The sequence below is a fragment of the Polistes fuscatus genome, unplaced genomic scaffold (genome assembly GCF_010416935.1).
Source record: "Polistes fuscatus isolate 324 unplaced genomic scaffold, CU_Pfus_HIC Scaffold13, whole genome shotgun sequence".
In the NCBI taxonomy this organism is placed as follows: domain Eukaryota; kingdom Metazoa; phylum Arthropoda; class Insecta; order Hymenoptera; family Vespidae; genus Polistes; species Polistes fuscatus.
In genome coordinates, this window is record NW_025113031.1 from 5,282,312 (window position 1) to 5,307,775 (window position 25,464).

The 25,464-nt window shown below is 36.7% G+C and overlaps 3 protein-coding genes across 5 annotated transcripts; 2 read left to right on the forward strand and 1 right to left on the reverse strand.

The window, feature by feature from the left end:
* Positions 1-217: 217 nt before the first annotated feature.
* On the forward strand, positions 218-2,908 carry LOC122513980 (carboxypeptidase Q-like). 2 transcript variants are annotated; one of them, XR_006302918.1, is made up of 7 exons: positions 219-1,028; positions 1,110-1,260; positions 1,368-1,617; positions 1,701-1,941; positions 2,006-2,188; positions 2,272-2,594; positions 2,736-2,908. XR_006302918.1 is itself a non-coding variant. In XM_043630549.1 (6 exons), exons 1-6 carry the CDS (start codon positions 673-675, stop codon positions 2,522-2,524), a joined length of 1,434 nt encoding a protein of 477 aa, XP_043486484.1. In that variant the 5' UTR covers positions 218-672; the 3' UTR covers positions 2,525-2,908. The 2 variants fall into 2 exon arrangements, 1 of the variants encoding a protein (XP_043486484.1); XM_043630549.1 differs by having other exon boundaries at positions 218-1,028; positions 2,272-2,908.
* LOC122513979 (protein unc-80 homolog) lies at positions 2,585-22,990 on the reverse strand. 2 transcript variants are annotated; one of them, XM_043630548.1, is made up of 50 exons: positions 22,693-22,990; positions 22,348-22,453; positions 22,199-22,247; positions 22,033-22,059; positions 21,928-21,948; positions 21,668-21,813; positions 21,409-21,556; positions 21,062-21,293; positions 20,898-20,995; positions 20,721-20,804; positions 20,518-20,595; positions 20,305-20,444; positions 19,879-20,229; positions 19,624-19,799; positions 19,350-19,537; positions 19,133-19,275; positions 18,392-18,421; positions 17,292-17,424; positions 16,999-17,190; positions 16,713-16,854; positions 16,074-16,448; positions 15,433-16,004; positions 15,168-15,351; positions 14,962-15,103; positions 14,774-14,883; positions 14,514-14,704; positions 14,235-14,450; positions 13,727-14,135; positions 13,386-13,637; positions 12,814-13,306; positions 12,128-12,758; positions 11,873-12,053; positions 11,594-11,778; positions 11,258-11,506; positions 10,900-11,173; positions 10,505-10,809; positions 9,999-10,424; positions 9,696-9,914; positions 9,479-9,624; positions 9,089-9,413; positions 8,677-8,997; positions 8,341-8,599; positions 8,059-8,265; positions 7,596-7,946; positions 7,230-7,514; positions 7,060-7,158; positions 6,483-6,495; positions 5,066-5,184; positions 3,824-3,972; positions 2,585-3,716 (listed from the first exon to the last, which is right to left on the reverse strand). In XM_043630548.1, exons 2-50 carry the CDS (start codon positions 22,431-22,433, stop codon positions 3,186-3,188), a joined length of 10,683 nt encoding a protein of 3,560 aa, XP_043486483.1. In that variant the 5' UTR covers positions 22,434-22,453; positions 22,693-22,990; the 3' UTR covers positions 2,585-3,185. The 2 variants fall into 2 exon arrangements, with proteins under 2 accessions (XP_043486483.1, XP_043486481.1); XM_043630546.1 differs by lacking the exons at positions 2,585-3,716; positions 3,824-3,972; positions 5,066-5,184; ... (1 more) ...; positions 7,060-7,158; positions 7,230-7,514 and having other exon boundaries at positions 7,621-7,761; positions 15,433-16,022; positions 19,350-19,555.
* Positions 22,991-23,555: 565 nt separating this feature from the next.
* On the forward strand, positions 23,556-24,983 carry LOC122513984. The gene is made up of 3 exons (XM_043630557.1): positions 23,556-23,763; positions 23,854-24,017; positions 24,082-24,983. Exons 1-3 carry the CDS (start codon positions 23,670-23,672, stop codon positions 24,796-24,798), a joined length of 975 nt encoding a protein of 324 aa, XP_043486492.1. The 5' UTR covers positions 23,556-23,669; the 3' UTR covers positions 24,799-24,983.
* The last annotated feature ends 481 nt before the right edge of the window (positions 24,984-25,464 follow it).

Consider the following 25,464-nt stretch of genomic DNA (forward strand, 5'->3'; position numbering starts at 1 on the left):
CCATACATTTGTATTATATAGATGCGAATTGCACGTATCAATGAGAAAACGCTAGAACGAACGGTAGACTTATTCTCAATTAAATTCACAGTACTGTTGATAAAATTTACCAGTGGTTGGTAAGTTATAAAATATCTTCCACTCGTGACTTTTCCACATTTTTAATTATTATTAACTAATTTAATAATTAATTTATAAAGCTAGAGTAATTATGGATTTTAAATAAACATTTTGTTAACAATTTAGCGCACTTTTCAACTGTTTGATTGATTTTTTTCAACTGTTGAGATTCTATGCCAACTTTTTAACGCTGTACTTGGTGACGTACCAACTGAAAATCTCCTATATAAATACGAAAAAATATCAATAAAGTAGTTTTATTAGAAGTATACATTGGATGATATCAAAGCAGCTACATAGATATTCTCAATCGGGTTTCTTATCATTTCAATGGTCCAATATTTCAAGAACCACTATCAATTCAAGATTAAATTAATACATAGGGGGGGATGCAGTACTTATAGAACGCAGTTCTTCAATTGATCAGTCTCTCTTTAATCGAGTAGGACATTATTTCAATTGCCCGATCAATCTATAAAATGCTCTTGTTCTGTATATTGATCATAACATAAATACATATATAAATTTACACCCCCATTGACCAGAAGAGCTATGAAGTGTACTATCGGAAAATGGCTTATCGTTATTTGGATATTTTTTTTCTTGCAAACGATCGGAAAAGCAGATAGGAATAATAACGAAATAGAGGAATGTAATTTGTCGAATGATTTAAAAGACGAGATCAAAACATATGAACCGATGGTACATAATATTATTAACGAAGCTTTGAACGGAACTTTCAAAGGACGAACGTGGCAAGAGCTGGCAGATTTTGTGGATAATTTTGGACCAAGGTTTACCGGTACGCAGGTTTTGGAAGATTCGATCGATTATGTTCTAAATAAGTCGCAATCTTATAAATTGGAAAATGTTCACGGAGAGATTGTTAAAGTACCTCATTGGGTGAGGTATGTACAAATTCTAAAAACACTAATTCCAAATATATTCATAAATTTATTTTTCATTAATATTTCAACCCAATATTTCAGAGGCTTTGAATCCGCGACGCTTATCCAACCAAGAAGGAAAAACATCGCAATCCTAGGACTAGGATACAGCGTTGGTACTCCGAAAGAAGGGATAACGGCTAGTGCCATAATCGTGGACAGTTTTGCAGAACTCGAGAGTAGAGCGAATGAGGTGAAAATAAACGACATCGATGAATTTTATGTTCACTTTGATACTTGGTATCATTAAAACATTATTCCTATTAGGACAGTACTTATTACGTTATGCTTTTGCTTCAGGTACCTGGCAAGATTGTCGTATTCAACGAAAAATATGTTACATATGGCGAAACTGTTAAATATCGTTCCTCCGGAGCGTCGAAAGCTGCTCAATTTGGCGCAGTTGCAGTTCTCATCAGATCGGTAACACCGTTTTCGCTGTATACACCACATACAGGCATGATGGGTTATGCCGAAAACGTCACCAAAATACCAGCGGCTTGTATTACAGCCGAAGATTCTACCCTTTTGAGAAGGATAGCTAATAGGGGTAAACAAATTATATTTGAAATATAATAAATCTGTATCTACAAGAATGCACTGATAAAATGTTATCATTGTACTCTTTCACAGGTAAAAATATAGTAATACGTTTAAAAATGGATGCACGCAGTTTGCCAGATAAAGAATCTAGAAATGTCATCGCTGAGATAAGCGGTAGAGACAAACCGAAAGGTGTTGTGGTAGTATCAGGACATATAGACAGTTGGGATGTAGGTGAAGGCGCAATGGACGACGGAGGTGGTGCTTTTATTTCTTGGAATGCCTTGCAATTGTTGAAACAACTTAATTATCGACCTCGTAGAACTATCAGGTAATAAGTTCTACTATGAAATTCATTACTCTTAAACCCTATTATTATAATATTGTTACTATAGGATGATTATGTGGACTGCTGAAGAAATGGGATTAATCGGAGCAGGCCAATACGTGAAACAGCACAAATCTGAAGAGAAAAACTTGCAGTTCGTTATGGAATCGGATATCGGAACATTTACTCCTTTGGGTATTGAATATACTGGTATACCCTACGTGGGATGTGTTTTGCAAGAAATTTTGAAGTAAGCGCGACGATTACTCGTATCTCATAAAACGAATATTAAATGTGTTTAACGTTTATCACTATTTTATCTATCGATTAAAGACTAATGTCCCCCTTGGGAGAGATGAAAGTGCGCACACCCAATGGTGGACCTGATATTTCTTATTGGATTGAAGCTGGCGTGCCTGGTGGATCTCTTTGGAATAAAAATGATCGGTATTTTTATTACCATCATACAAACGCAGATACTATGCTAGTGGAAGATCCAGAAACTCTCGACATGGGCACGGCTTTGTTTGCTGCAGTATCTTACGTCTTAGCTGATATAAGTGTCGATCTACCTCGGCACAAATGACTTGGATTCATTTCAAAATGAAAAATAGGCAAATAGAAATAAATTATTTACCTAGGGATATTGATACCAGGTACATACAACGTATCTTTATTCCCAACTTGTAACATTTCTCATATTTACTTGTTCACTTGCACGGATCCGCGCCATGCGTACAAATATAATTTGTTTAGGCCATCCAGCCTAACGATTATAAATTCAACTTTATTTCTAGATGTAGACGAATATAACAAATGCTTGGACAAGACGACTTTCGATTAGGCTATGATATCGCTCGTTTCTTAAATTGGTCTTTCCGGTCAACGGACAATAAATGATACGTACGATCCTTTTTGTAATCTTTGTAATCTTTATATTGTAATGAAGAAATATATAATGCGTTATCAACTCGGGTATTAACGTTATTCCATACCGAGTTAATAATTGACATATATTCATTTATTTTATATTAGCACCTAAAGCACATCATCCACTCGAAATATTTTCATTTCTAATAAACTCGAGTAACCAAATATTGTGTGTGTTTGTGTATGTATGTGTTTAATCGTATCGTGTACGTCGTCAGTCTCGTTCGTCGCAATCTCATTATTGTAATGAATACTATCAACGGGAACGAGAAATAATTTGTAAGATTACCACGGCTAAAGAAAACAACATTAATTATTTATATTAACGTATCTTCATCTTGATTTGGGAAAACCATAAGAAGAGAATGTTGAGACATAGTTTTCTCCCCACCACTGCCGTTCATTAAACTATCAGGAGAACTACCATCAAAAGCCATGTAATTGGTAGTAGTGCTACTGGTCGAAGGCATGTCGTTTAAATCTGGAGATGCCAGAGGTGGTTGAGAATGAGCATTGTTAACGCTTTCTAGATGCATACTATAGGACTCGCGATAACCGGATGTGCTCGAAGTATCCTCATCCCAAGAAACGTCCGACACTTGGGGATGAAGATGATGATGGTGATGATAGTGATGGTGCTGAAGTTGTAAGGCATGAAATTGTTGTTGATCTAAATTGTTTCCTCTATCACCATCCGATTGCCGAGTAGACAAGCTACGTCTTGAGCGAATCGAGGAAGAGTCAGAAGGAATGCTGAAGACCGAAGGTTCCATTGCTGGTGCTGGCGGTGGTGTCTGGACTGTACCTTGATTTATTGGCATATCCTGTTGTTCTTGTTTCATCTGAGACTTAAGAACAAAAACCATTTATTATGCATTTGAATAAAGAACACAGCTTAATATATCTTTTGATATTTGTTTTAGCTGAAAAATTGATTAAAAGACGTAGAGGGTACCTCAACGTGAGATCTTCGACTCTTTCTCAATCGGAAGGTCTTCTTGCTTTGGCCCATGGATCGTTGCAATCGAGGCCTGTCTGGACGGGATTCTCCTGAACTGTCTTCGTTCGGACTGTTCGGGCTCAGTTGGCTCATGATAGTCTCCCCTAAGAGAGCATTTGTTATCGTTTTATATCGTCATCCCTTATATAAATCTACTCTACGTTCTATCTACTCATGCTGATAATTGAAATACCACGAGATACTTATCGATCTTAGAAATGTATGACAATCGAGATTATTTTAAAATTGTTAATATAATACATAGCACACTATTTAAGCCTGGTTATATTTCTCATTAACAAGCATGAATTTGATTAGTTAATGTTAATTATATTTGAGTATGTTTCATTTATGTATGATTTTTTTTCATTTGTCCAGGATTAATAAACTTTGTTCATTTAGTTAGTCGTCAGAGAAGAATTGATAGGAAGCGAAAGCACGCGTGTATGTGTGCTAAATGTGTAACAAAGCAATGATTACAGCGAAGAGAATAAATAAGAGGTTGAGTCCAGTTTAATATCCCTAAACTATAATACATGCGAATGAACAGAGTTCACAGTTCACTGTATTAAATGAGGATTTGATACGTTTAATATTCTTATTACTTGCAAGTTTTATTAGCTATCATTTTGAATAACCAATTGAATTGTGTTCAATTTTGATATATTGAAAAATAAAATAATTTATTATTTTTAATTCTTCGTGCTCTATCGTTATTAATCTTTTTTTATATTCTATCATCTACATGCAAATGTATTTACATATTTTACACCCTAATTCTATCACCCTTACGATTAGATTAGATATTAAATTATCATAAATATACCTAAATGTATAATGTGCGAATATCGTTAAGTGCAAAGACATACCTTTTTGGTTCGACTATCGTCAACAATTGCTTTTGGAAAAATGGTCTATTTATTTGTGACAGACACATAATTAAAAAATCTAGATAATACAATTTACTTGCCTTTGCATTATCGAAATCTTCGTGAGGACGCCGAATCGATCGAGAAGATTTGAATTATCGATTTACGAATACGATACGCAAAATTTCCAGATAAATGGAACCCAAATTGTCAATTGAGTATTAATTAATAATAACAATTAATGGGCCGTATCGCGAAATAATTTCCCGTACGAGTCGCCGTTCTAAAATTAACGTATCAAAAAATAAAGCAGGGATGTGGGATTTACCTGATGAGTTTCTATACTCTACAGAAGATACAAAGCGCAGTTTTGGCGCCTTTTGATGAAGTAATATAGGATGAGGCTTAACATGGTTACGTTCATCGTTAGCAGAAGATGGTTGGGATCTATCTGAAACATGCCACATCGAACATCTAATATGAGGGGGGAGAGAGAGAGAGAGAGAGAGAGAGAAAGAGAGAGATGATAAACGAAGGAATGCGATCAACCCTAATCCCCATTTGAGATTCAACTAATTTAACCACGATGAGAATCCCAATTGATCGTTGTGTGCGTACTATCAATTGTTAATCCTTTCCTTGTGCGCGAGCTAAATTTGAATATTAAATTTAGATTCCTGAAATTCTACATTGTTTTTCGTGATTTAACAACGAAGTAATGTTTCATGACTGATGCTGTGTTTGGGGTAACATAGGATATTCCTAAAAGTAAAATACCTACGGTGTTGCTTCGATCGCGATTTATTCTTAAAAAGCATGTTTTCTTTTTCGTGTCGTGTGCTTTTTAAAGAAAGCAATAGGGTCGCTTCAAGCAATCAACGAACAAATGTAACTCTTGTCATTAATAAAATGTATTGTAAGCATTCGAGAGTAGAAGAGAGTGAAAAAGAAAGACAAAGAGACAAAGATAGAAATAGAGAAGAGAGATAGAGAGAGAGAGAGAGAGAGAGAGAGAGATAGTTGAGATGCATCACGAATATTTGTCATGAGTACAATGCAAAATATAATTGATGAACGTATGTATTTTTATGTAGAGACCCAATTTTCTTTACAAAGAAGAAATAGAAAGCGCAATAAGTTCGAAGCAACTACGTAGTAGAGAACGTACTATGCAACGATTAACAGGAGATACCAACTGTTGGACATTACCATTGTCTAAATACTGCTATATAATAAGTTCGGTAAGGTCGAATTTACTATATAAAAATTATGCGTGTTAAAGAAAGATAGACAGAGAAAATAGAGAATAAAAAACAGAGTGATAGTTTAATAATTGCTACTGTGAAATGACTTCGTTTAACAATTATCATACAAATTATTGAATTATAGAAACATTCTATATTTATTTGACAGGTATTTAAATGTTTGCTAAACGAATTCATCCTTTTGTTCAAAAGACAAATTTGATTTGCAGTAAAAGGGCTGAGTCGTTTCACGGTAAAAATTTGTATAAAAACTTACGATCCTAATTAGTATGTGAAGTTAAAGGATAAGGAAAAAAAGAAAAAGAAGAAATAAAAATACAACGAATTAGGTATGGATAAAGTTACGAAAAACTGAGAAGCGTGAAGAAGGAGTTACACATTAGCGGGGTATAAATATATATATATATATATATATTATATAATATATAGATCGTAGATCGTATCAGAATTTATTGATGTAGAGAGAATCATTCTGCTTACCTTCGTTCCCTAGCTAGCAATGGAAGCAACGCAATGATAAATGTGTCAATCAAACGACCGAACAGAGAGGCCCAAACGAACAAATTTAATTCGAAACGAACACATTCGACGAGCCTTAGCAACATGAAAACACTCAATCCCTGATATTTTTGTTTGTTCTCGGGTTGAACTCTTTCTCTTTTTTTATGTCTTTAAATTAGTTTGCTTTGTTTGTTCTCTTTTTTTATTGTTATTAAGAAGAAAAGCCTCGTTGCAAGCCTCGCTGTTAACGGAGTGAAAAGTGAAACGATGCGGGTTGCCATGAAAAAAGTTAAACGCTTCAAAATAACATGGAACCAACTTTGAGCGCAAAATTAAAAAATTTAGAACCGCAGTGTCCTATAGACAATGGCTCGATCCAACTGTGGTAAGAGTCAGTGTGTTTAATCATTATCATATGCTGACTCTTTTCTTTTACGTTCACGACGTAACGGCAAAATATATTTGCTTGCAGAGGCTTGCGGCTGTATTGATAGAATTCAATACCCGACAATATAATAATATGTTAATATAAATCTCTTTCGAAAAAATGGAATACCTGTTGGTGCTTGTCTTTCGCTGCTAAATTCTCCGATACCGGTCACGTCACTTGCCTCCCGTAAAGTTGACGATCCTACGCTTGTGCTCGAAATAGATCCTAATATTAATAACGCAATGTTAAGTAACATTAAAACAAATGTTTGATTATTGCTATCGAGTGATACATACCACGAGCAATATGTGTACCATTTGACGGAACATGACTAGGTGCCGATGTCTTCATAGTACTACTCGAATGACCCGTTTGTAGAGTTGAATGTGGTATCGATTGTGACACAGTAGTTGAATGAGATACTGGAGTTTCAGTCGGAGTTCGATTCATGTGAGTTCGCGAGCCCAAATCTCCTGCTCCTGTTAATAATTCAATCAGTAGGGATGGTCTTTGAGTACGAGGTTGACCTTCACTGGCATGCATATCAGCGACACTTCGTTTCGGTTCAGGTTGTAATTCATCTAAAGACATGTCAATTGAACAAAATCATTTTACTTCGTTCGAATGATTAAGATTTGCTGAAAATAATTCAAACTACAAACCAAATCGTCGATTTTCTATTTCTTCTTTGAGATCCTTCAGTTCGTGAATGAGGTCTGTCAGAAGAGTTCCCCGAGATTTCGGGACAGTCGTAGAATTACCGTTGATTTTCTCACGTATTATACTATGCATAGTTCTCTCGTGATCGGAAATAGGCGTTTGACCAACCTTGTGAACAATGAATGGCAACATTTGAATATACAAAGCTGTCCGATGAGTAACAACGAATTCAATGAAGTTCCACAAATATATGGACGCCTCATTTCGTTTGTTCAACAAACGCATGGTACGCAAGATCTTTGGCCATTCGATTTTTAATTCAGTTTCAAAGCATATCGTCATAATCTTAAGAGCTATAATTATAAAGCATAGAGAAATGAACGTGTCACATCATCAGCTGTATAAAAATGAAATTGTTACATTTTCTAAAAAAGATGTGAACATTTTGGATGATTGTTACCTCACCTAAAAAGGCAACTTGATACAAAGTTAACGATGTTTTAGTTAACGTTTTCGAATCTCTAGCTGCGAAAGTTAGACTACCAGGTCTGGCATCCGCAGTGGTTTTTAAAGTCTGAACAGTTACTGGTGTCGCCTTCGTTGGGGGCCAGAGGGTGTTCAAAACCGCCGTTAATGCAAAACTTATATCCGATTGTCTCAACTTTGGAACATCTACGAACAAAAAGATCAAATCATTTCAATCGTTTCTACAAACGTCTATTGTTTTCAACTTGTCGATCGTCTTACCTTTCCTCCCGGTTCCAACGCGTAAAAATAATGGTATCAATAAATTAAGAAGCATATTTTCTGTCTTCGTCTGATTAGAAAACATGGCTTGACCGTTGCAAACATTTTCCAAAGAGTAGCCCTCACCGAGAGAAATCACGTGTAACGCTATTAGACGTAAAACGGTTGAACAAAAGTATTGTGGTGGTATTTTACTCATTAGCGCAGCCGACGAGGCAGATGTGACATCTTCAGGTGGTGTATCGCCAATAATTAGAGACTGTTAATAAACAAATAACAGTTAATTCTTATAACAAAAATATTATAGTTAGTATTGCATTCATTCGTTCAATATACCTGGCATGTACTCAATAAAGTTTTCAAATATTGAAAGTGTGCTATATAGGGACACCTTGCCAGGGTTTCATAAACGCCTTTTAAGAGATCACTGGCTGCAGTCCAATTAATATTTCGTCTGATCGATGCTTTTTTATGGATCTTGCTAAAGGTTTTATCAAGTCGTCGTAAAATAATAGTCAAAGCTGGTCTCATATCATCGTTGGACCATTCGGTGGAAGGTAATATGTCGTTCATGTATCTTCTTAAACCACGGCAGCCCATTGTTCCAGCATCGTAAGGGGCAATTTTTAAAAGACTATGAGCAATGTCGGCTAATCGCTATGAACAAACATTAATAATTAGTTCGAACAAAATTATTGCCTCGTATTAAAAAATCTCTTCTTAAAAATTTAATAGATTTTTCACATACCACGTGACATTTGGAATCAAGTAGCTCAATTGTTTTACCATCCTGAGATTTCTTGTTCAATTCCGTCAAACGTATGGTGCAACGTGCAACGAATTCGCCCACCATATTGAGCAAAGTATCGCGCGGTCTCCTGAATTCATTTTTATGAGAACTCTCAGCGTCGTCATCGCGATCGTAAAAATTTCTCACTTTGGAATGTTCGATGTATTTGGTGGGATGTGGATCATCCTCAAAATCAACACCTGGAGAGTAAGGACCTTTACCATAATTCCTTTGACTGGATCCCTTGTGTTCGGGACTTGACTTTTGTGGTCCATTATAGTACCTGCATGTAAGAAAGTTACACAATGCTTTTTATACCAGAATACTTATATCAAATATTATACTTACTTCGTTAGAGCCTCCGAATTATTAACCAATGTTTTAACTGCTATAGCCAATTGATTGATTATTTCTTTTTCTGTTTTTCCTTCCTTGTTGTAAGTAGGAGATTGAATTTGTTGGACGTAACATGGCAATATTGCTTCTAGTATTATCTACAAATAAAAGAAATTTAATAGATATCGATTGCTCCTTCAAGGATTGTATTATACGAGAATTATCTAACCAGCATTTGCTGTCCTCGAATGGAGTCAGCAGAGTAAGCAATGACCATAACACAGAGCGATATGCAATCCAGAACAGTAACCATTTCATTCTCGTCATGGTAACAAAAGTCAATAGCTTTCAAAGGCTTTTCTTCCTTCACCAGTTCTCCAATATTTAAAGGATCGGGTGATGGTGTTTCCAAACTCAGTAACAAGTTGAATAAACAAGTCGAAGGTACCTGTGAGATTGACAACCTTTTGTAATTACTTTAATAATTATGTAAAACAAATCGCATTGACAAAATAACAATAATATAAATTACTTTGTGAGCTTCCCCATGAACACTTGTCTCGTCGGTATCCAATATCGTTGACACGCTTCCAAACATTTGAAGAATAAATGGTTTCCTATTCATCAAGTAAAATTGTTTAACCGCATACTCCACCGTTGTGGTAACCAATTTGTTAGCTTGATGAGTCGCGTACAATTGTAACAACGTTGGCATTATCAAGAGATAACCATTGGTTGAAAAGATATTTTTAAAATTATGCGCGGCATTTATGTAAGTGGCAATAACGTATCGTAAAATGCAGGAATCCTCGCTGTGAAGTATAACGGCACCATTCAACACGTTTAAAAATAAATGAATGTCTCCCGAGTAAGCAAAATTTCCAGCCATTGCTTCGAACATCCTAGCTATCAGTCTAACCCACATGAATTTGTGCATCACGTCTAATCCGAGAAGTTCCTATGCACAAAATATAATTCGACGATAAAATTACACAATTCTTACGATTATTTTATTAGGAGTAAAATTGATATATTTACTCTTCCTATTTCACCGCCCTTGTAAAGATCCAAGTCCGCTTCCAAGGCTTTTCTAGGAAAAGATGGTAACTTCATGAGTTCTTCGTGTAAAAATACGACTCTCTGTACTACCATGTCAACGTTCTTCAGGATTGCCCACGTTAGCAAAACTTTTCCAATTTCAACGAACTTGTGAACAAGCTCTCGTCGTTGTAGCGCATTAAATGCATCTTCCGGTTTCATGTGAACCAATTGGATCTGTGGATACTGAGATCTTTTAAAAAAATAATAATCTCGGACGTAAGATGATGGATTGTGTATTTGATCTAGAAAAATGTTTAGACAATCAGAGAAGCCTGAAGAAATCATGAATAGAAGTACTGTTATAATAATACGAAATAGTACAAAATCTTTACGTGTTTTATAGTCAACAAGAAAGTATTCTTTGTGCTTGGGTTCCTCGATTCCAAAAAAGTCCAACGATTCCCTTAATATTTGACAAAACTGTGTATCTTCCTGTACCGGAAATTGAGATGGAATTCCAGCAGCGTCAGGATCCTGAGGGCCATGAACAATAATCTTTTTTGCCGAAGGAACGTTTGCTGTTAACAAAATTGATGCATCGCATTGTTCCTTACGAAGAATTTGTTTTAAATCCTTGAACATTATGCCATGTACACTATGAACGACCTAAACATAAAATAATTAATGTTAAGATAATAATTCGAGTATGTATTTTTGAATCTGTTAACGTCAGAGAAACGAGGAACGTACCATCCATAAAATAGATAGAGCAGTACCAATTAATTTCTGGCCTTCTTCGTGAGGAGAACGAACGTAAAACATCACATATCCTATAATGTAATTGTATAAAGCAAAGGCTGCTTGCTGTGGTAGTTTTGGGACAAATCTAATTAGGTGTCGTAAAATTTTAAACATTAATTCTTGTTTATCCCTTGTAAGACGTTCCAAAACGTAACGAAGAAAGAGTGCACTGTCTTCTACAAGACATCCCCAAATCACCTAACAATTTAACGCATACATTATTACATTATACTAGGATGTAACAAATAGAACATAGAAAGTGTTAACCGATTCATTAAATCATACCTGATATGCGACTTCATAAACCGCGTTTCCATCATCAGATACCGCGGCGTTATCAAGCAAGTTTATGATTTGAACAATAGCAGAACACAATGAGGATGGAAATAACGACAGGGCTGATTGACCATGATGTTGAGTATTCCTTGGTATCGCCTCAGCCCCATCCTCATCTCCAACATTACCTAAATCCGTAGGTTTTTATATACGGGGTGTTCCGAATAAGACCAGAAAAAGTACAGCATTGCTAAATGAAAATATTTTCTATAAGTTTTATAAAGATACCTTCATCATGATCATCTCCTACTGGGCTAGGTTCGTATGCAGCTTGAACAGTAATTGGGATCGTTGTTATTAGAAAATTTTCTCTTTCCTCTCTCTTTTTATCGTCTTGAGCTTGCAAAGCCCTTTTAATTAACTCAGTCTGTTGTTTCTTTCGAGTTTTCGTTGCCGTCACCAATGATCTCTGTTATATTAAAAATGTTCATAAAAATTTGCTGTTCAATATTCTATTATATCGAACAATATAAATGAACTTACATGACGCTCCTGATTAATGGTAACTTCTTCAACTTTAGTTTTAACTTGAGGCATCCAAGGTGGGTCAACAACTGGTAAAGATTCGATCCCAATTTTCGGAGATGGCAAAGTAAATTCAATTCCCGGTGGTGGAACCTTAAAAGTTACGTGAGCCGCTTCTTCCATTCTAGGCCACACCTGATAACGCAATTTCCACAAAACTTGAAATCTCAAGATGGCATTTATTCGCACCGAGGAATTACTATGTTGAAGTCCGTTGTTCATTATTTCGCTGGCTTGATTCGGAGCTCGCACAGCTGCCACTATGAACAGGGATGCTGCCGAAGCAGCTACTTCTTGATTGGACTCTAACAAAAGTTCCCAAGCAACGGGTAGAACGTCCACGAACAAATCCTCGGTCATCACAACTGCACCTTTCACCAGAGTCGCTATAGGAGCGTGGAAAGCATCCTTTACTTGTGTTTTTATGTATTTTAGAATCGCTGGGGTTTCTGCTTCGGAATCGGGTTTTACTTTTAAGATTTTCGATGACTCCTTTCCTTTGTCGGCTGAATCTTGCTCCGCCAAATCCTTGGAGGAATCTCTTTGACATAATCGACCTGATTGCGATCCGTCCATGTTCTTGTCGATTCTGAAATTGATTTATATTAATTTTCTTTGGAAATAGAAGAAATATCAAAACTTACTTGTACTTTCGTCCTACGCTATCTTTTCTTCGAACGGGTGATACTTGGGTGCTAGTTTGTTCGGAAACCTTACGGCTTCGTTTATCTTTCTTGCCATCTTCTTTTTTATCGGTATCAACATCGAACATACCTGTACCGTTCAATATTCCAAATTTCTCGCCGTAAATCTTCTTAACGGATTTGATTAGTCTACTGCTAGCACGCATTTGACGACGATGACAAAACGGATGGCAGAAATTTTGATGGGAACAATAAAAGTTAAAGGAATTTGATACTTGTACTAGCACCTTCATCCAAGGAAAATTTTTATTGGTCTCATCAGTTTCATTGCTGTCGCTTGGGCTTTCAGGAGGCTGATCATCGCTGAGAATCCCAGGAGATTCCTCACCACTGGCCTCGCCACCTAAACAACCGGGTTCAGAAGTATCGCTTCTGTCGGACAATGAACTTACTTTTCTTTTCGATTGTATAGAATCTGCTCGTTTAACTGTATCTAAGAAAAACATCGTAATTGTGAGATATTTTGAAATCAAAAAGAAATTGTTGGTAGATTTGTTTAAAAAGTTTCCTACATGCTTCGCATTCTGTATCCTTGCCCTCTTTGGTTCCACGTCGAAGTTTTAAGCTTCTCTTTTTGAATGAACCAGTGGTGGTACCGCCAGTACCACGGCGCAATAAAATTGGCCTACTTTGATGTGCCTGTGCCCGTTTACCTTTATCTTTATCAACATTCTGTTCTTCTCCTTGAATCGTAACTGTTGATTTACTGCTTCCCTCTGACTCGTTGTCAGGTTCGTAGAGAACGAAACTGATCTTACGTTCGGCTGTATATTCGACAAAATGAAATATTTCATTGTGAATAATATCCTTGTTTACTTGCTGTTAATTATATTCGTTTATTCGTTAGGCTTACTGGTCATTTCACGATCTCCAGCAATCGATTGAAGACTTTGGGCCGAAGTTTGAGAATGGCCCATCGATGAAAGAGCTACGCTCCATCTTCGATTTGCTTCATTCTTGCTGTACATTCTTTCCCAAGGAGGTGGACGTTCCTTGATTAAAAGTTTACTGGATTTTGGTAACGTCTGATAAGTCTCCCTTAGAAAAGCTGTTACTTCCAAAAGAAGAATACACGCAACCAAACGCAATGCTATTGGACACTGCGATCCGTAACAATTAATACTAGCTTCGTCAAGGAAATCCTCTTCTTCGTCTTCGATGATCAAATCACGTTGCTTACTTTCATCGGAAACCATAGAAATGACCTGGTCGATATTCTGTTTATCCTCGATCAATAATTCCTCCAATCTCGCGCCTATTGCCTGTTCCAAAATTATTTCCTAATTTAGTAATACAAATAAATTTGTGTGTGTTTTATTTTCTTTTTAAACATTACTAATGTAATCCCAAAATGAAAAAACCTCTGCCCACTGATAAAATAATTTTCCCGCAGTTCTCTGCAACATATGGATTCGTCTCATAGCAGCCGATGCATTACGATTATTCATCGGAACGGATGGTCGAAAAATAGGAAAGTTAACTTTCATCCACGTCGGCCAATGCCCTTTGTTGCATTGATGCACAAAATGGGCGCATTCCAATATCAAACAGGCACGAGAAACCACAGGTGCGTAAGGCTGAAATCGCAAATAATATTGTAGAATATTATTTCATAGAAAATACAGCAGAGTTTAACTTACGAGATCTAATATAGCAGCCATCAAATGATGGTCGGGGAAAGTACCAGGTTGGCATGTTTCCAAAAGGAAAGAAAATCTCAACATTCCGTCGTAGATAGACGATAGAGGTACCAATCTTCTTTCTTTCAAAACTACAAATTCGGATTCCCTTGAAGCTTCGCCCAGTTCCATGGAATTTCTTCTACTAAAATCTGTTGAAACATTTTATTGTCGTTTATTTCTTCTTTAATGACGAAAGTAATTACAAATAGAACACTTACAGCTACCTGGTGGCTCTTCCAAACTTTCCTTCTTTTTGCTTTTACCAAAACCGATTTTGTTCAATTGATCTTCCATACGACGCCGCGCCTTTTGTAAGGTTTGTCCAACTCTAGAAAAACTCTTCTCTTAACAATGATTTTTTGTATAATTTCAAGCTCTTATATGAAATCTTTTTAAGGAGCCTTACCCACGACTCGTTCGAGAAGTACTTCGGTGATGACCATAATGCAAACTCGGTTGTCTTACGAAACTACCATCCGTTGGTGACTCGCTACTTTCATGACTATCTGTGGAATCAGTTCTTCCGTACTCCTTTCGAAACCAATTGACTACAAATCGATTTCATTGTTATTCGCAAAATCAACTACGATCGAGCAACAATCAACAACTTACCAATACCCCCAATTTGAAAACGAGTTGATTTTCGTATTTTTCCTGCCATGAAACAAGAATCTCCAATTCCTAAGTTGCGTTCGCTTTGTCTAGGCGTTAATACGTGATGTTTCTTTCGCAAATTACCTAATGGACTCTGACTTATTTTCGAATTCTCTTCGTTCAATTCAGTTTCAAGTAGGCTCTGTAAAAATAGTGACGATGCACGTTAATGGGGACCGCAATTAAATCCTATACCGATGAAGTGATAAAATAAGAAACTTACCGCACATGTCGAAGAAGTACTTCTCTTCTTAAATAAAAATTTTCTAGTACCTCTGTCATCGACCGTGAAACAGGTATCACCGCCAATATCCGCGTGCTCTTCCAAATCAGATTGGTGTATGTGTCTGATCACGCGAGTTGTTTGAACTTTGCTGTTGCAACGTTTATTGGGACGATCGGTTGAATCTAAAATGCCGCTTAAAGCAACACGCCGAAATATACCACCGTGAGCTTCTTTAACGTAAGTCATGAATTGCCTCAGATCGCAATAAATGGCAATATTTTCATGGGATCTCCATTCTTTAGCAGTTTGAATAAATCGAGTCACAAGAGTCTTGAAAACGCAATTCATTATTTGACCCTCGATGCCACGAGCACCATAATTACCAATACCATAGGATGCGGTCATTGGTACGATATTAGTTGTTCCTGTACTTGTTGCCCCTGTATGAGACGTAGTATTCGTAGTACCAACGTTGCCATTACCACTGCCTATCATACCAGCACCGAAATTCGTAGCGTAGCCACCTTGGGACGCAACATCCGGCGACTTGTTCGAACCCCGTTTTTGATCTGTTGCAAATTGAAAAACTGATCAACGATTTTCGTAACGATTACGTTCTTTTGTTCGGATTTACTCACTCAGCGGAGATAGCAACGAAGTTGGATCTACACAGAAACCAACGTATGCGTGAAAAAAGTCTAAGATTTCCGAGATTGGTTGTTCGCGTATCATCGTCCTCAGGAATTTCGAAAATTGTTTGAAACTTGCTCGATGTAATTTTCCTAAAATCGTTTGTCCTTGGGAACGACAGAAATCTGCGTGGGGTCCACGAATTCCATCGGAACATCCATGCGGACAACCCAAATGCCTTAATACTCTGATAACGCAATTCATTAGAAGATTATGAGCTGTTGATTTATTCTTTCCATTTGAATCGTGTCTAATTTCTGGATCGTTCACTGGAGAATCGTGTTTTCGTAAGGTTTCCGATTTGTCCATCCCCGTACCGGACCCTAACGGGGTTTAATTAATTATAATTATTAACATTCAATATATTTTTGAAGTTATTTATTTTACAAAGGTAGAGCCAACAGTTAACAGGAAACCGATTTTTGTTCCGGACCATACACCATGCAAGCGGAAAAATCAAATACTTAACCGTTTTTAAAGAAAACGAAAGGTAGAAGTTTTACATGCACTTTTATATATCATTTCGTGTCCTGTAAACTTGGTTCTCCCCCTTGTCAGATAAATATGAATCAACAACAGTGTTGCACCTAGATTACTGCCCGTGGTCTCATCGCGAAGACATTGCTTCATCACACCCATATCCATTAAGAGTTCAACGAGGTTCAGAATACTTTCGCAAACGCGAGCCGTGCAACAAGTATTGTCACGTAATGCAACCGAATTAACAGCCTTCAAAATCAGAAAACAACTTTGTTACCAACTAGGATACTTAAGAATACAAATGTTACGGTAAATCTATACAATGCAAAAGGGTTTTGATTTATTATAATTATTGTTATAATTATTGTTTGAGACAAAAAAAATGCCGTTTACCTTGAGAACTACTTGGTAATCGATATCACCCTCTTTAGTGATATAACTACCCGAACCAGGTGCTTCTGGCACTTCGTCACTCATGTAAGTAATATTAGAATCTGTTTGAGATCTGGTAAGGCTCGGTTTCCTTTCGAAATCCAATCTTCCACCGTGTATACTGATAGCATCTAATTGACTATCGATCGATCCCTAAATGATAATAAATGATCCATAAAAAGCATTAAATTATTGAAAATCTAATCCAGGATAAATTTAGGAAAACGAATAAAAATCTAATTTATGGTTATTACCTGCATTCGTTTCATGTATTCTGGCGATGGAGTAGGCGTGTGTTCCGTGACGGTAATAATAGGATTTGGTGCGGTGTAAGATTGGCTATAAAACCGACTTTGTTTCCTCTCGATACGAGTGTCACCAATGTACCTACGGGTTGTAATCGATCAGGAATTTATCACCATAGAAATAATTCATATTACCCCATGCCACACTTGCCAAAAAATAGAGCCCTAATCAAGCACTACGTCTTTAATCTACTATCGTGTGCCTCTTGTTCCGCGAAACATGCTGGAGTTTCCTTTGAAACTTTTCTTTTTCTTTATTTCATAAAATTTCATAAAATTACAGGTGTTACCCCAAACTCGATAAATCTCGTAACTGTTCGTTATTTCGGCTACGCTAATCTTGTTGTCGATCGATACGAAATATTGACGCGAACAAAATTTGATCACATTTTTGATCGAATTTGAAGCAACATCGATGGAATGGTCTAATTGCATGCACTAAAATACAAGAAAATTGTCATTTATTACTCAGAAATAATCCCTTTTTTAAGCGACGAATTATTAGCGCACAGCGGTAAATTTATGAAAGCAGTATAATCAATTTGTATTCAAGGAGTTACGTAGCAATTCATTTATTTGCTTACAAAATGGGAGATGATTTTTTGTACACACTGCGCATTTAGGGAATCACTAGAAATCAAAAAGCTTTTACCGTTTGTGTGTTAAATGAATGGTGTGGAACTAAGGATTAATAATCGGGTACATAATCGTGTTCGGTGTGCGAAAAACCTACGGATCGATATCCCCAAACGAAAGCTATTTAAGAGCACACGATAGTTAGAAAGAGAAAGAGAAAGAGAAAGAGAAAGAGAAATAGAAATAGAAAAAGAGATAGAAAAAAGGAAAAAGGATTGGTGATGCATTTTCTCAAATACTAATTGTAAATATTAAAAGTGCCTGTGTGCTAATTAGTGATAGGTAAATCTTATTTTGTGTGACTATGTTTCTGGGGGGTAACTGTGCGCCCTACCGGAAGCGAAAGCTCGTAAAAGAAGCGTGTGAACCGAACTGCAGTACGGAACTTCCTCCGAGTGACGTTGATGACTTACCCTCCCGCGGTCAGCTCGTTAATCAAGCAGCTGAGCACGAGTTCGGGGGTGAAAGGGCGAACGAGAGAGAGAGAAAAGAGACACATACAGAGAAAGACATTACGCACAAGTTTTACGATAGGCTTATCAATATGTAAGCGCTAATTTTATAAAACGTTTGACCGGCGTTCAGTCGGCCGTATGATTTCTTCAGCGTTGGGTATAATTTGTTCTTTTTTTCGTTTTTTCTTTTAAATCATTATAATTATAATTTTGAATTTTGCAAGAAAACAACGATCCGATACCCAACACTGATAGTAGTCTACATGAAACAAAAATTATTGTCGCTCTAACGAAACGCATTATTGTTTTTAATTGCAAACAGCCTAAGCGCAACGAAAAGTCCTTTATTTTTTTTGTCGCCAGGACATTTTCAACTCGAATCTTTGAATATATTTTATCCTATTCTACGCAAAGTTACTGGTGTACATACATACATAGATACATACACATACATTTATACACGCATACATTTAATTCTACAATGATACTAATATTTTATAAAATATATATTGTCGAAGTACATGTGAGATAATTGTTAAATAGTACTGGTAAGTACTTATGTATGTATATTGTGTATATAAATATGTATGAACCAATGAGTAAAGTCAAAAGTTAAAGAGAGAAGAAGTCGTATAAAATAGAATAGAAGAAACGAAAATCTAGAGTTTTTAGAATCCACGCAAATGGAGAGAAACCTACCTTAAACTTGGCATGCTTTTTCCTTTAACTAAATTAGTCGGATGTTTCATACGATCTACATCCTTAGCCTCAAAGATTTTTGAGCTAGTCGACGTTGGTCTTGTCAATTGGTCATCGCCTGTATCGAGACTCCTATGACTGTCCTAATAATACAAACAAATTGTATTCGAGAGATATTCCTATAATCTCTTTTTATTAAAATATGATTTAAAATTACCTGTTCGAATAACATCTTAGCGTCTTCCTGACCAATCTTTTCAAGAGCTTTCTCCGATTTGGATAAAATCTTAGTCTCGACGAAAGCTTTTAGGTCAGCCATCTTCATACGTTTTTTCGTCTTTTCGCTGGCACGTCTCGTATGACTGGACTCTCCCTCGTGACCTTTGCAGGTCAAGCATGGTAATTCTGAAAATGTGCCGAACTCTGTACTGGGAATAGATAAGTTGTTGGAGGGACACTACTACCATCTGCATTTAAGTTTTTTCATATACCCGCCAGCAAAGAGACATCTCGTACTTCTGGTATCTCAATGAAATCTTTCGAAACGTCTTTTTTCTTACTCTCAGGACTCTGATAAATAGAGACCTCGATTTTGGGTATCGGTAAGGAATTGCTACGACGACGTGGCATCTGTTGCACCGAACTTTCCTCGTTTATTCTGCGTAATCTGGAATCAAATTTGCAACGACGAATTCATTACAAATATTTACGCGAGTTTTGATTTAACAACGACAAAATGAACAAACCGATGGTATAAAAATTGTAAGGCCCAAAATACACCCTCCTCTTGCCACTGAGAAACAAAAAGACATCTGAGAACGGCCACGTCGAGAAACGTTGCTGCCCGAATATCAACTTCGAGAATATGTTCAGCAGTTTGTCCCGAAGTATCGGTTGGCGAATTTTGTTGTTGAGTTGAAGATTTCGAAGCACTCTTCTCCTTTTCCTTTTCCTTCTCCTTTTCCTTTTCCTTTTCCTTCTCCTTCTCCTTCTCCTTTTCCTTTTCCTTTTCCTTCTCCTTTTCCTTTTCCTTTTCTTTTTCCACCTCCTTATCCGTCTTAGCTGGTTTTTCCTCTTTCTCTTTTTCTTTTTCACCACTGCAAATTTATATCGTTTTTTATTTAATCGAAAATTAATTATTATAATTAAGATGATTATCGTTAAGGATGAACCTTGCTCTTTGAGAAGGTTTCCTGAAATATTGTTTACAAGTGTCCAGTCCGGAAATTGCTGTTACTTTCTCTATCGTAAGCGTTGGCTTAGAAGAACCGGTACTTCTACCCATGGCAACGTGAAATATGCTGGTTTCATCCTACAGCAGTAACAGACAATGCATTGCTCTACATTTGAACTGACAAATTTTCACTGCAAATTCATCAACTCACTGCGAATATGGTTGACACTTCTTTTACTCCGTCGATACCTCTATCGGATTCACCTAATGATGATAATCTGAATATAACCTACATATTTACAAAAAAAAAAAGAACAATTCAATAAAATGAAATATTTTAATCACCTAGAAGAGCGAAACGAAAATATTAAGAATTTCTGTTTAGCAGAATTATAATAGAAACGATTTATTTACCACGTGTTCATCCTCGCCACCTGAACTTTCTTCGGGTATCGTTTCTGGAAACGCAGTATCTTTTGGCGATGACACCCAAGTACTCTATTAAAAAGCAACATTTTTTTTTTAATTACATTTTTTCAAACATTTTATCAAACATCCAAATAGATTTCGAATTTATTGGCTAAAACTTACTTCCTCGTCTTGTTTCGTTACAGTCTGAGAAACATTCTGAGGAATATTTTGATCGGTCACCGTAGGACCCACTGATTGACTAGGTGGACTTTCGTTGTCTGCAATTAGAACATTATCGTTTAAGTAAAGAAGAAACAAAACCGATGAAAATCATAAATACTCACTTCCACCGACAAAAACGTCGTCTGGCAATTGATGTTGTTGCACGAACTTGAACGATCGATTCCATAATACAGGAGGTTTGACACGACAATGAGTGGTAAAGCAAGCTGTATCGGGATGCCGACATTCGTACAAGGCAGTCCATATCTTCGATCCATTTTCCAATCTCAGATTTGTCTTGAAATCAATGTCTTTTAAATAATTACAGAGAGGAGCGAAAAGATATACGAACAGCTGGAAACAAATGAAAACATCAAGAAAATCAAGATTGTCGAACGTGATTCAACAGGATGATCAAATTTTTTCAAAATCATCGTAGGAACAATTTAAAACAATTGTTCAGGCTCACCGTCATAGTTGGTATCGAGAACAAATATTGAAAAGGATTTGCGGAATCTGATTCAGTTTCGACACACTCCTCAGCCGAATCAAGAAGGATCCAATGAAGGATATAAAGAAGGGTTGTTTCCATTGCGCCGAGACTTTGAAGATCCTTCCTTAAAGAGCAATGATAAGAGCCTTTTTGTGTGAAAAGCGAATGTGCTAAATTGGAAGGCGACTGCATAAAAGAGGCGAGAAGGAAAATATATGAAGATGAAAGGGCTCACCTATTGTGCAAAAGGTTGGCTGTCGCGTGAAGAACGTAAGGTAAAGCGGCTTGAATCAAACGCCAACGTGGCACCGCGCCCAATATCGTGCTCAACGATGGCGGCAGATCATTGTGAAGATTTTGGACCAACACTTTCTCTAAAGACTACGTCAATGTAAAAAAAAAAAAGAACCCGATAAAGATAAGCTTTTATTCTTTCGATTGAAGTTAGAGATATTTGTTTGCTTTTTTTCTTTTTTATATTTGAAATATACTGACCGTGCATGCTTCTTTCATCTCCTAATTATTCGTCAAAAGGCAACAAATTAGAATTAGTATCGAAAATATTAAATATTTCGTTTCAAATGGGTTAGCTCAACTTACGTGATGACCTGGCACGTGTTGGCAATGCTGCAGGTGGTAGGCCGACGGGAAAAAAATCGGATTGTCAAATATTTGATCGAACAATTATTATTGGCTACTTGGTTGATTCTACGAAATGAATTCTACAAAATTCTAATTTGTGAAATGTTTAAATCCAAAATATTACCGTGCAAGATGCTTCATGTACTTTCCCAAGTTTCATTCGTATGAAAGGCCTGTAACGATGCATCCATTTAAGCAATTACTTCGGAACGATCCATTATTGTCTAGTTTGCATCGAGAGATGCGGAAAAAAAAAAGAAAACATTTTCATACCTCAGCTGTCGCCAGAGGAAAATCTGAACGGGAATGGGTAAAGTGTGTTCGTTGAGTATGCCATTGACGGATCGGCGTCTCTCCATATTTTGATTATAATGTAAACCTGTAAAACGTTTAGGGTTCGCATATCAGAACGTTACGCGGGCTGAGTTCTGCTAATAGAAAATCGATCATCTTCGTTAGCATGACTGCCACACCATTATCACGTGTTTTACGTTTAATTGTCTCTTTTCCATCCAATTCATTTAACATCAATTCAATTCGATTAATATATATTTTATCATTTAGAGATCTGCGAGAATGAAATTTATAATAAAACAACCGATGGGTAAATTTACGTACCTAAATTAATACGAAAAATAGAAGATGAACATGTTGACGATTAAACAATCATAAATAATCTTCTCGCGCGAAAATCCGTGCTCGTTTGCTCGCGAAATGTTTACACTAAAATGAATTAAAAAGAAAACATTAACGACATAAGATACGATAATCGGATGATAGGTGCCGGATGAACCCGGCGCACGAAGTATAAAGATCACGTGTCAGTTTCTCTCGGCCTAGTGACACACTTGCATGATTTTCGTCGACAGGTAGTACCCAGACCGAAGGGTGAATCACACCACGATGCAAGGATCGTGACTAACCGAGTATCGTGGAAGGGACGTTAGCTACGCCGTGGAAACGATGGGAATGTGCGCGCGCGACTCTCGGAAAATCCAATGCGCCGGTCGTTTCATCGATCAGCCCAGGAATCTGCTTGCTGGACCACCCCTACTTTCCTAAGAGGATGGGTGGTTCGACCCACCCTTTCCTACGCTGCACGCTTGTCTCCGTTACCAACTTCGTACCAACCCATTTACCCAGGTAGCAAGCTTTAATCCTGTCCATATAGTTTATATTCGTTCTTTGATATTTTATCCATACGAAAGCAAACCTTTTCCTTAACAAAATGTTTTATTTTTCATTTGAATGCAACCATCTCATTTAATGGAAATTAATCGATCATTATTTGATATCTCAACATGGTAGGTATTAGGTAATCGCGATAGATGCGTATCTCATTTTTTTATTTTCTTATCTCAAATCACGCATATAATATGAAGTTATTAGATAATGAACGATTGTACACATTTATCGATTTCTATCAACAGCTGATTAACATACACGATACTCAATTGTTAATTATTCCGAACTCGCTGCTTATGATACTTGAACATAGCTGATTTAGATGAAATATACAAGACGACGATCATCAATGGACGTCTCATGATCTGTCAAACGCATAAATTCGATAATAATTTTCCGATCGAGCTAGAATGGCTCAAGACATGGTGGAGACGTTCGCACGAGGATTAATAGACCAGATTGTATTGGAAGCTTTCGATCAAATTAAATTTCAATCCAAGAAAGGTACTACAAAATCATTGATATCGCGTATTTTTATATATGATTGGTAATAAAAAAAAAACAATCTTATTCGCGTTAATTTATTTTTCTTAGAAGTGTCATACACTCATATGCAACACAGTGACACATTTATAGATTACAAAGGAAGGAATGAAAAAGAATTGATAGGAAATACAATTCATGATCTACGAGGTGTCCAAATCGGTGACACGTCTTATTTATTATCATCATCTATGTCAGTTTTGGAACAACGTCAGGTAATAATCTTAAATATAATATTAATAAATTCCATTGTGATTTTGATTGAATTTATCGATACAGTCGAGACGTGCTGCGTGTTTCATCGATAACACGTCTATCGAAAACGCATCGATCAGCGTCGTTGAGATGTCTGACATCCAAGGTCAAGGTGACGTCGAACCAATCGCATTTGATTCCGAATCATCGAAGAAGAAACGAGCTAAATCAATGACCTGTAATAAAGAAACAGATCAACCTGGTGTTAACGATGCCACCAAAATATCCACTAATTTATTGCATCGAATGATCGAAGAATTGGAGACCGTAACCGAGGAGACCATAACAAATCCTAACGACGCTGACATATACGACGAAAAATCCAAAGAAGACATTGCTGCTTGGGAAGAAAAAGAAGAAAAATTGATTCGAATAATCGAAGATACCGAAGGATCGCACGATAGTATTACCGAGGAATCTCGATCGATTAGACAATTCAACGTGGACGATGATAGAGAAGAATTAAAATCGTCCATGATGATGTCGGGTGCTTCTTCCTCGAGGAATCTTTCATTCGACGAAGTTTACATAGAAGAAAATACGTCAGACTATCAACAAACGCAGCAACGAAGAATTTCAATCGACGAGGTCGAAGAATCTCATGATTTTTTCGTTGAAACTAAAGATACCGACGAGAAAACCAATTCGAAGAAAAAGAAAAAGAAGAAGAAGAATAAGGAAAGCTTCGGTCAAAGATTGAAAAGATTCTTCCTGAAGAGATTCAAACGTGGAAAGAATTGATAAAATTACTTTCCTTATCTGGGGGGAACAAAAATGCAACTTTTGGTTGCGTTCCTTTATTTTTTTTTGTACGTACACATACACATACACACACACACACGGAGGTATATGTATATCTCTGCTGATAGTATTATTTTGTAACGAAGCGACGCTCGGTACGATCCAACACAGCGTCGATCGGTTGTGTCGAGCAAGTAAAAATAACCGAGCAGTTTGATCATCGCATAGTCCTGCGACAGAATTACTTTTCGAGGGAGGAGATGACAAGGCGTCGCGTTAAAAAAGAAACTCCCCCCCCCTGAAAAATATAGAAATTAAAAAGTGTCCAAACGATTTCTAGAGATTCTTTATTATTCTAATTTTGTTGTTTTTTTAAATACCTACATCAATCTCTGTTCTCTCTTTTTTTTTTTTTGTAAGAATATTGTATCGTCATTTTCTATGATCATTTTTCTGATACTCTCGCACACGCAAACACACACGCATACAAATCTTCCCCATGAGCATGTAAATAAAATAAATTTGTACAACAATCGTAGAACGCCTGGTGTTCTAATGGTGAAATAAAAGCTCCGTCTAAAAGTTTAAAATAAAATTCCCGTTAGCTTCCTGTGCATCGAAGGTCATATCGAAATTGGTATAGGTGTATTTTCATTTTGCTGTATT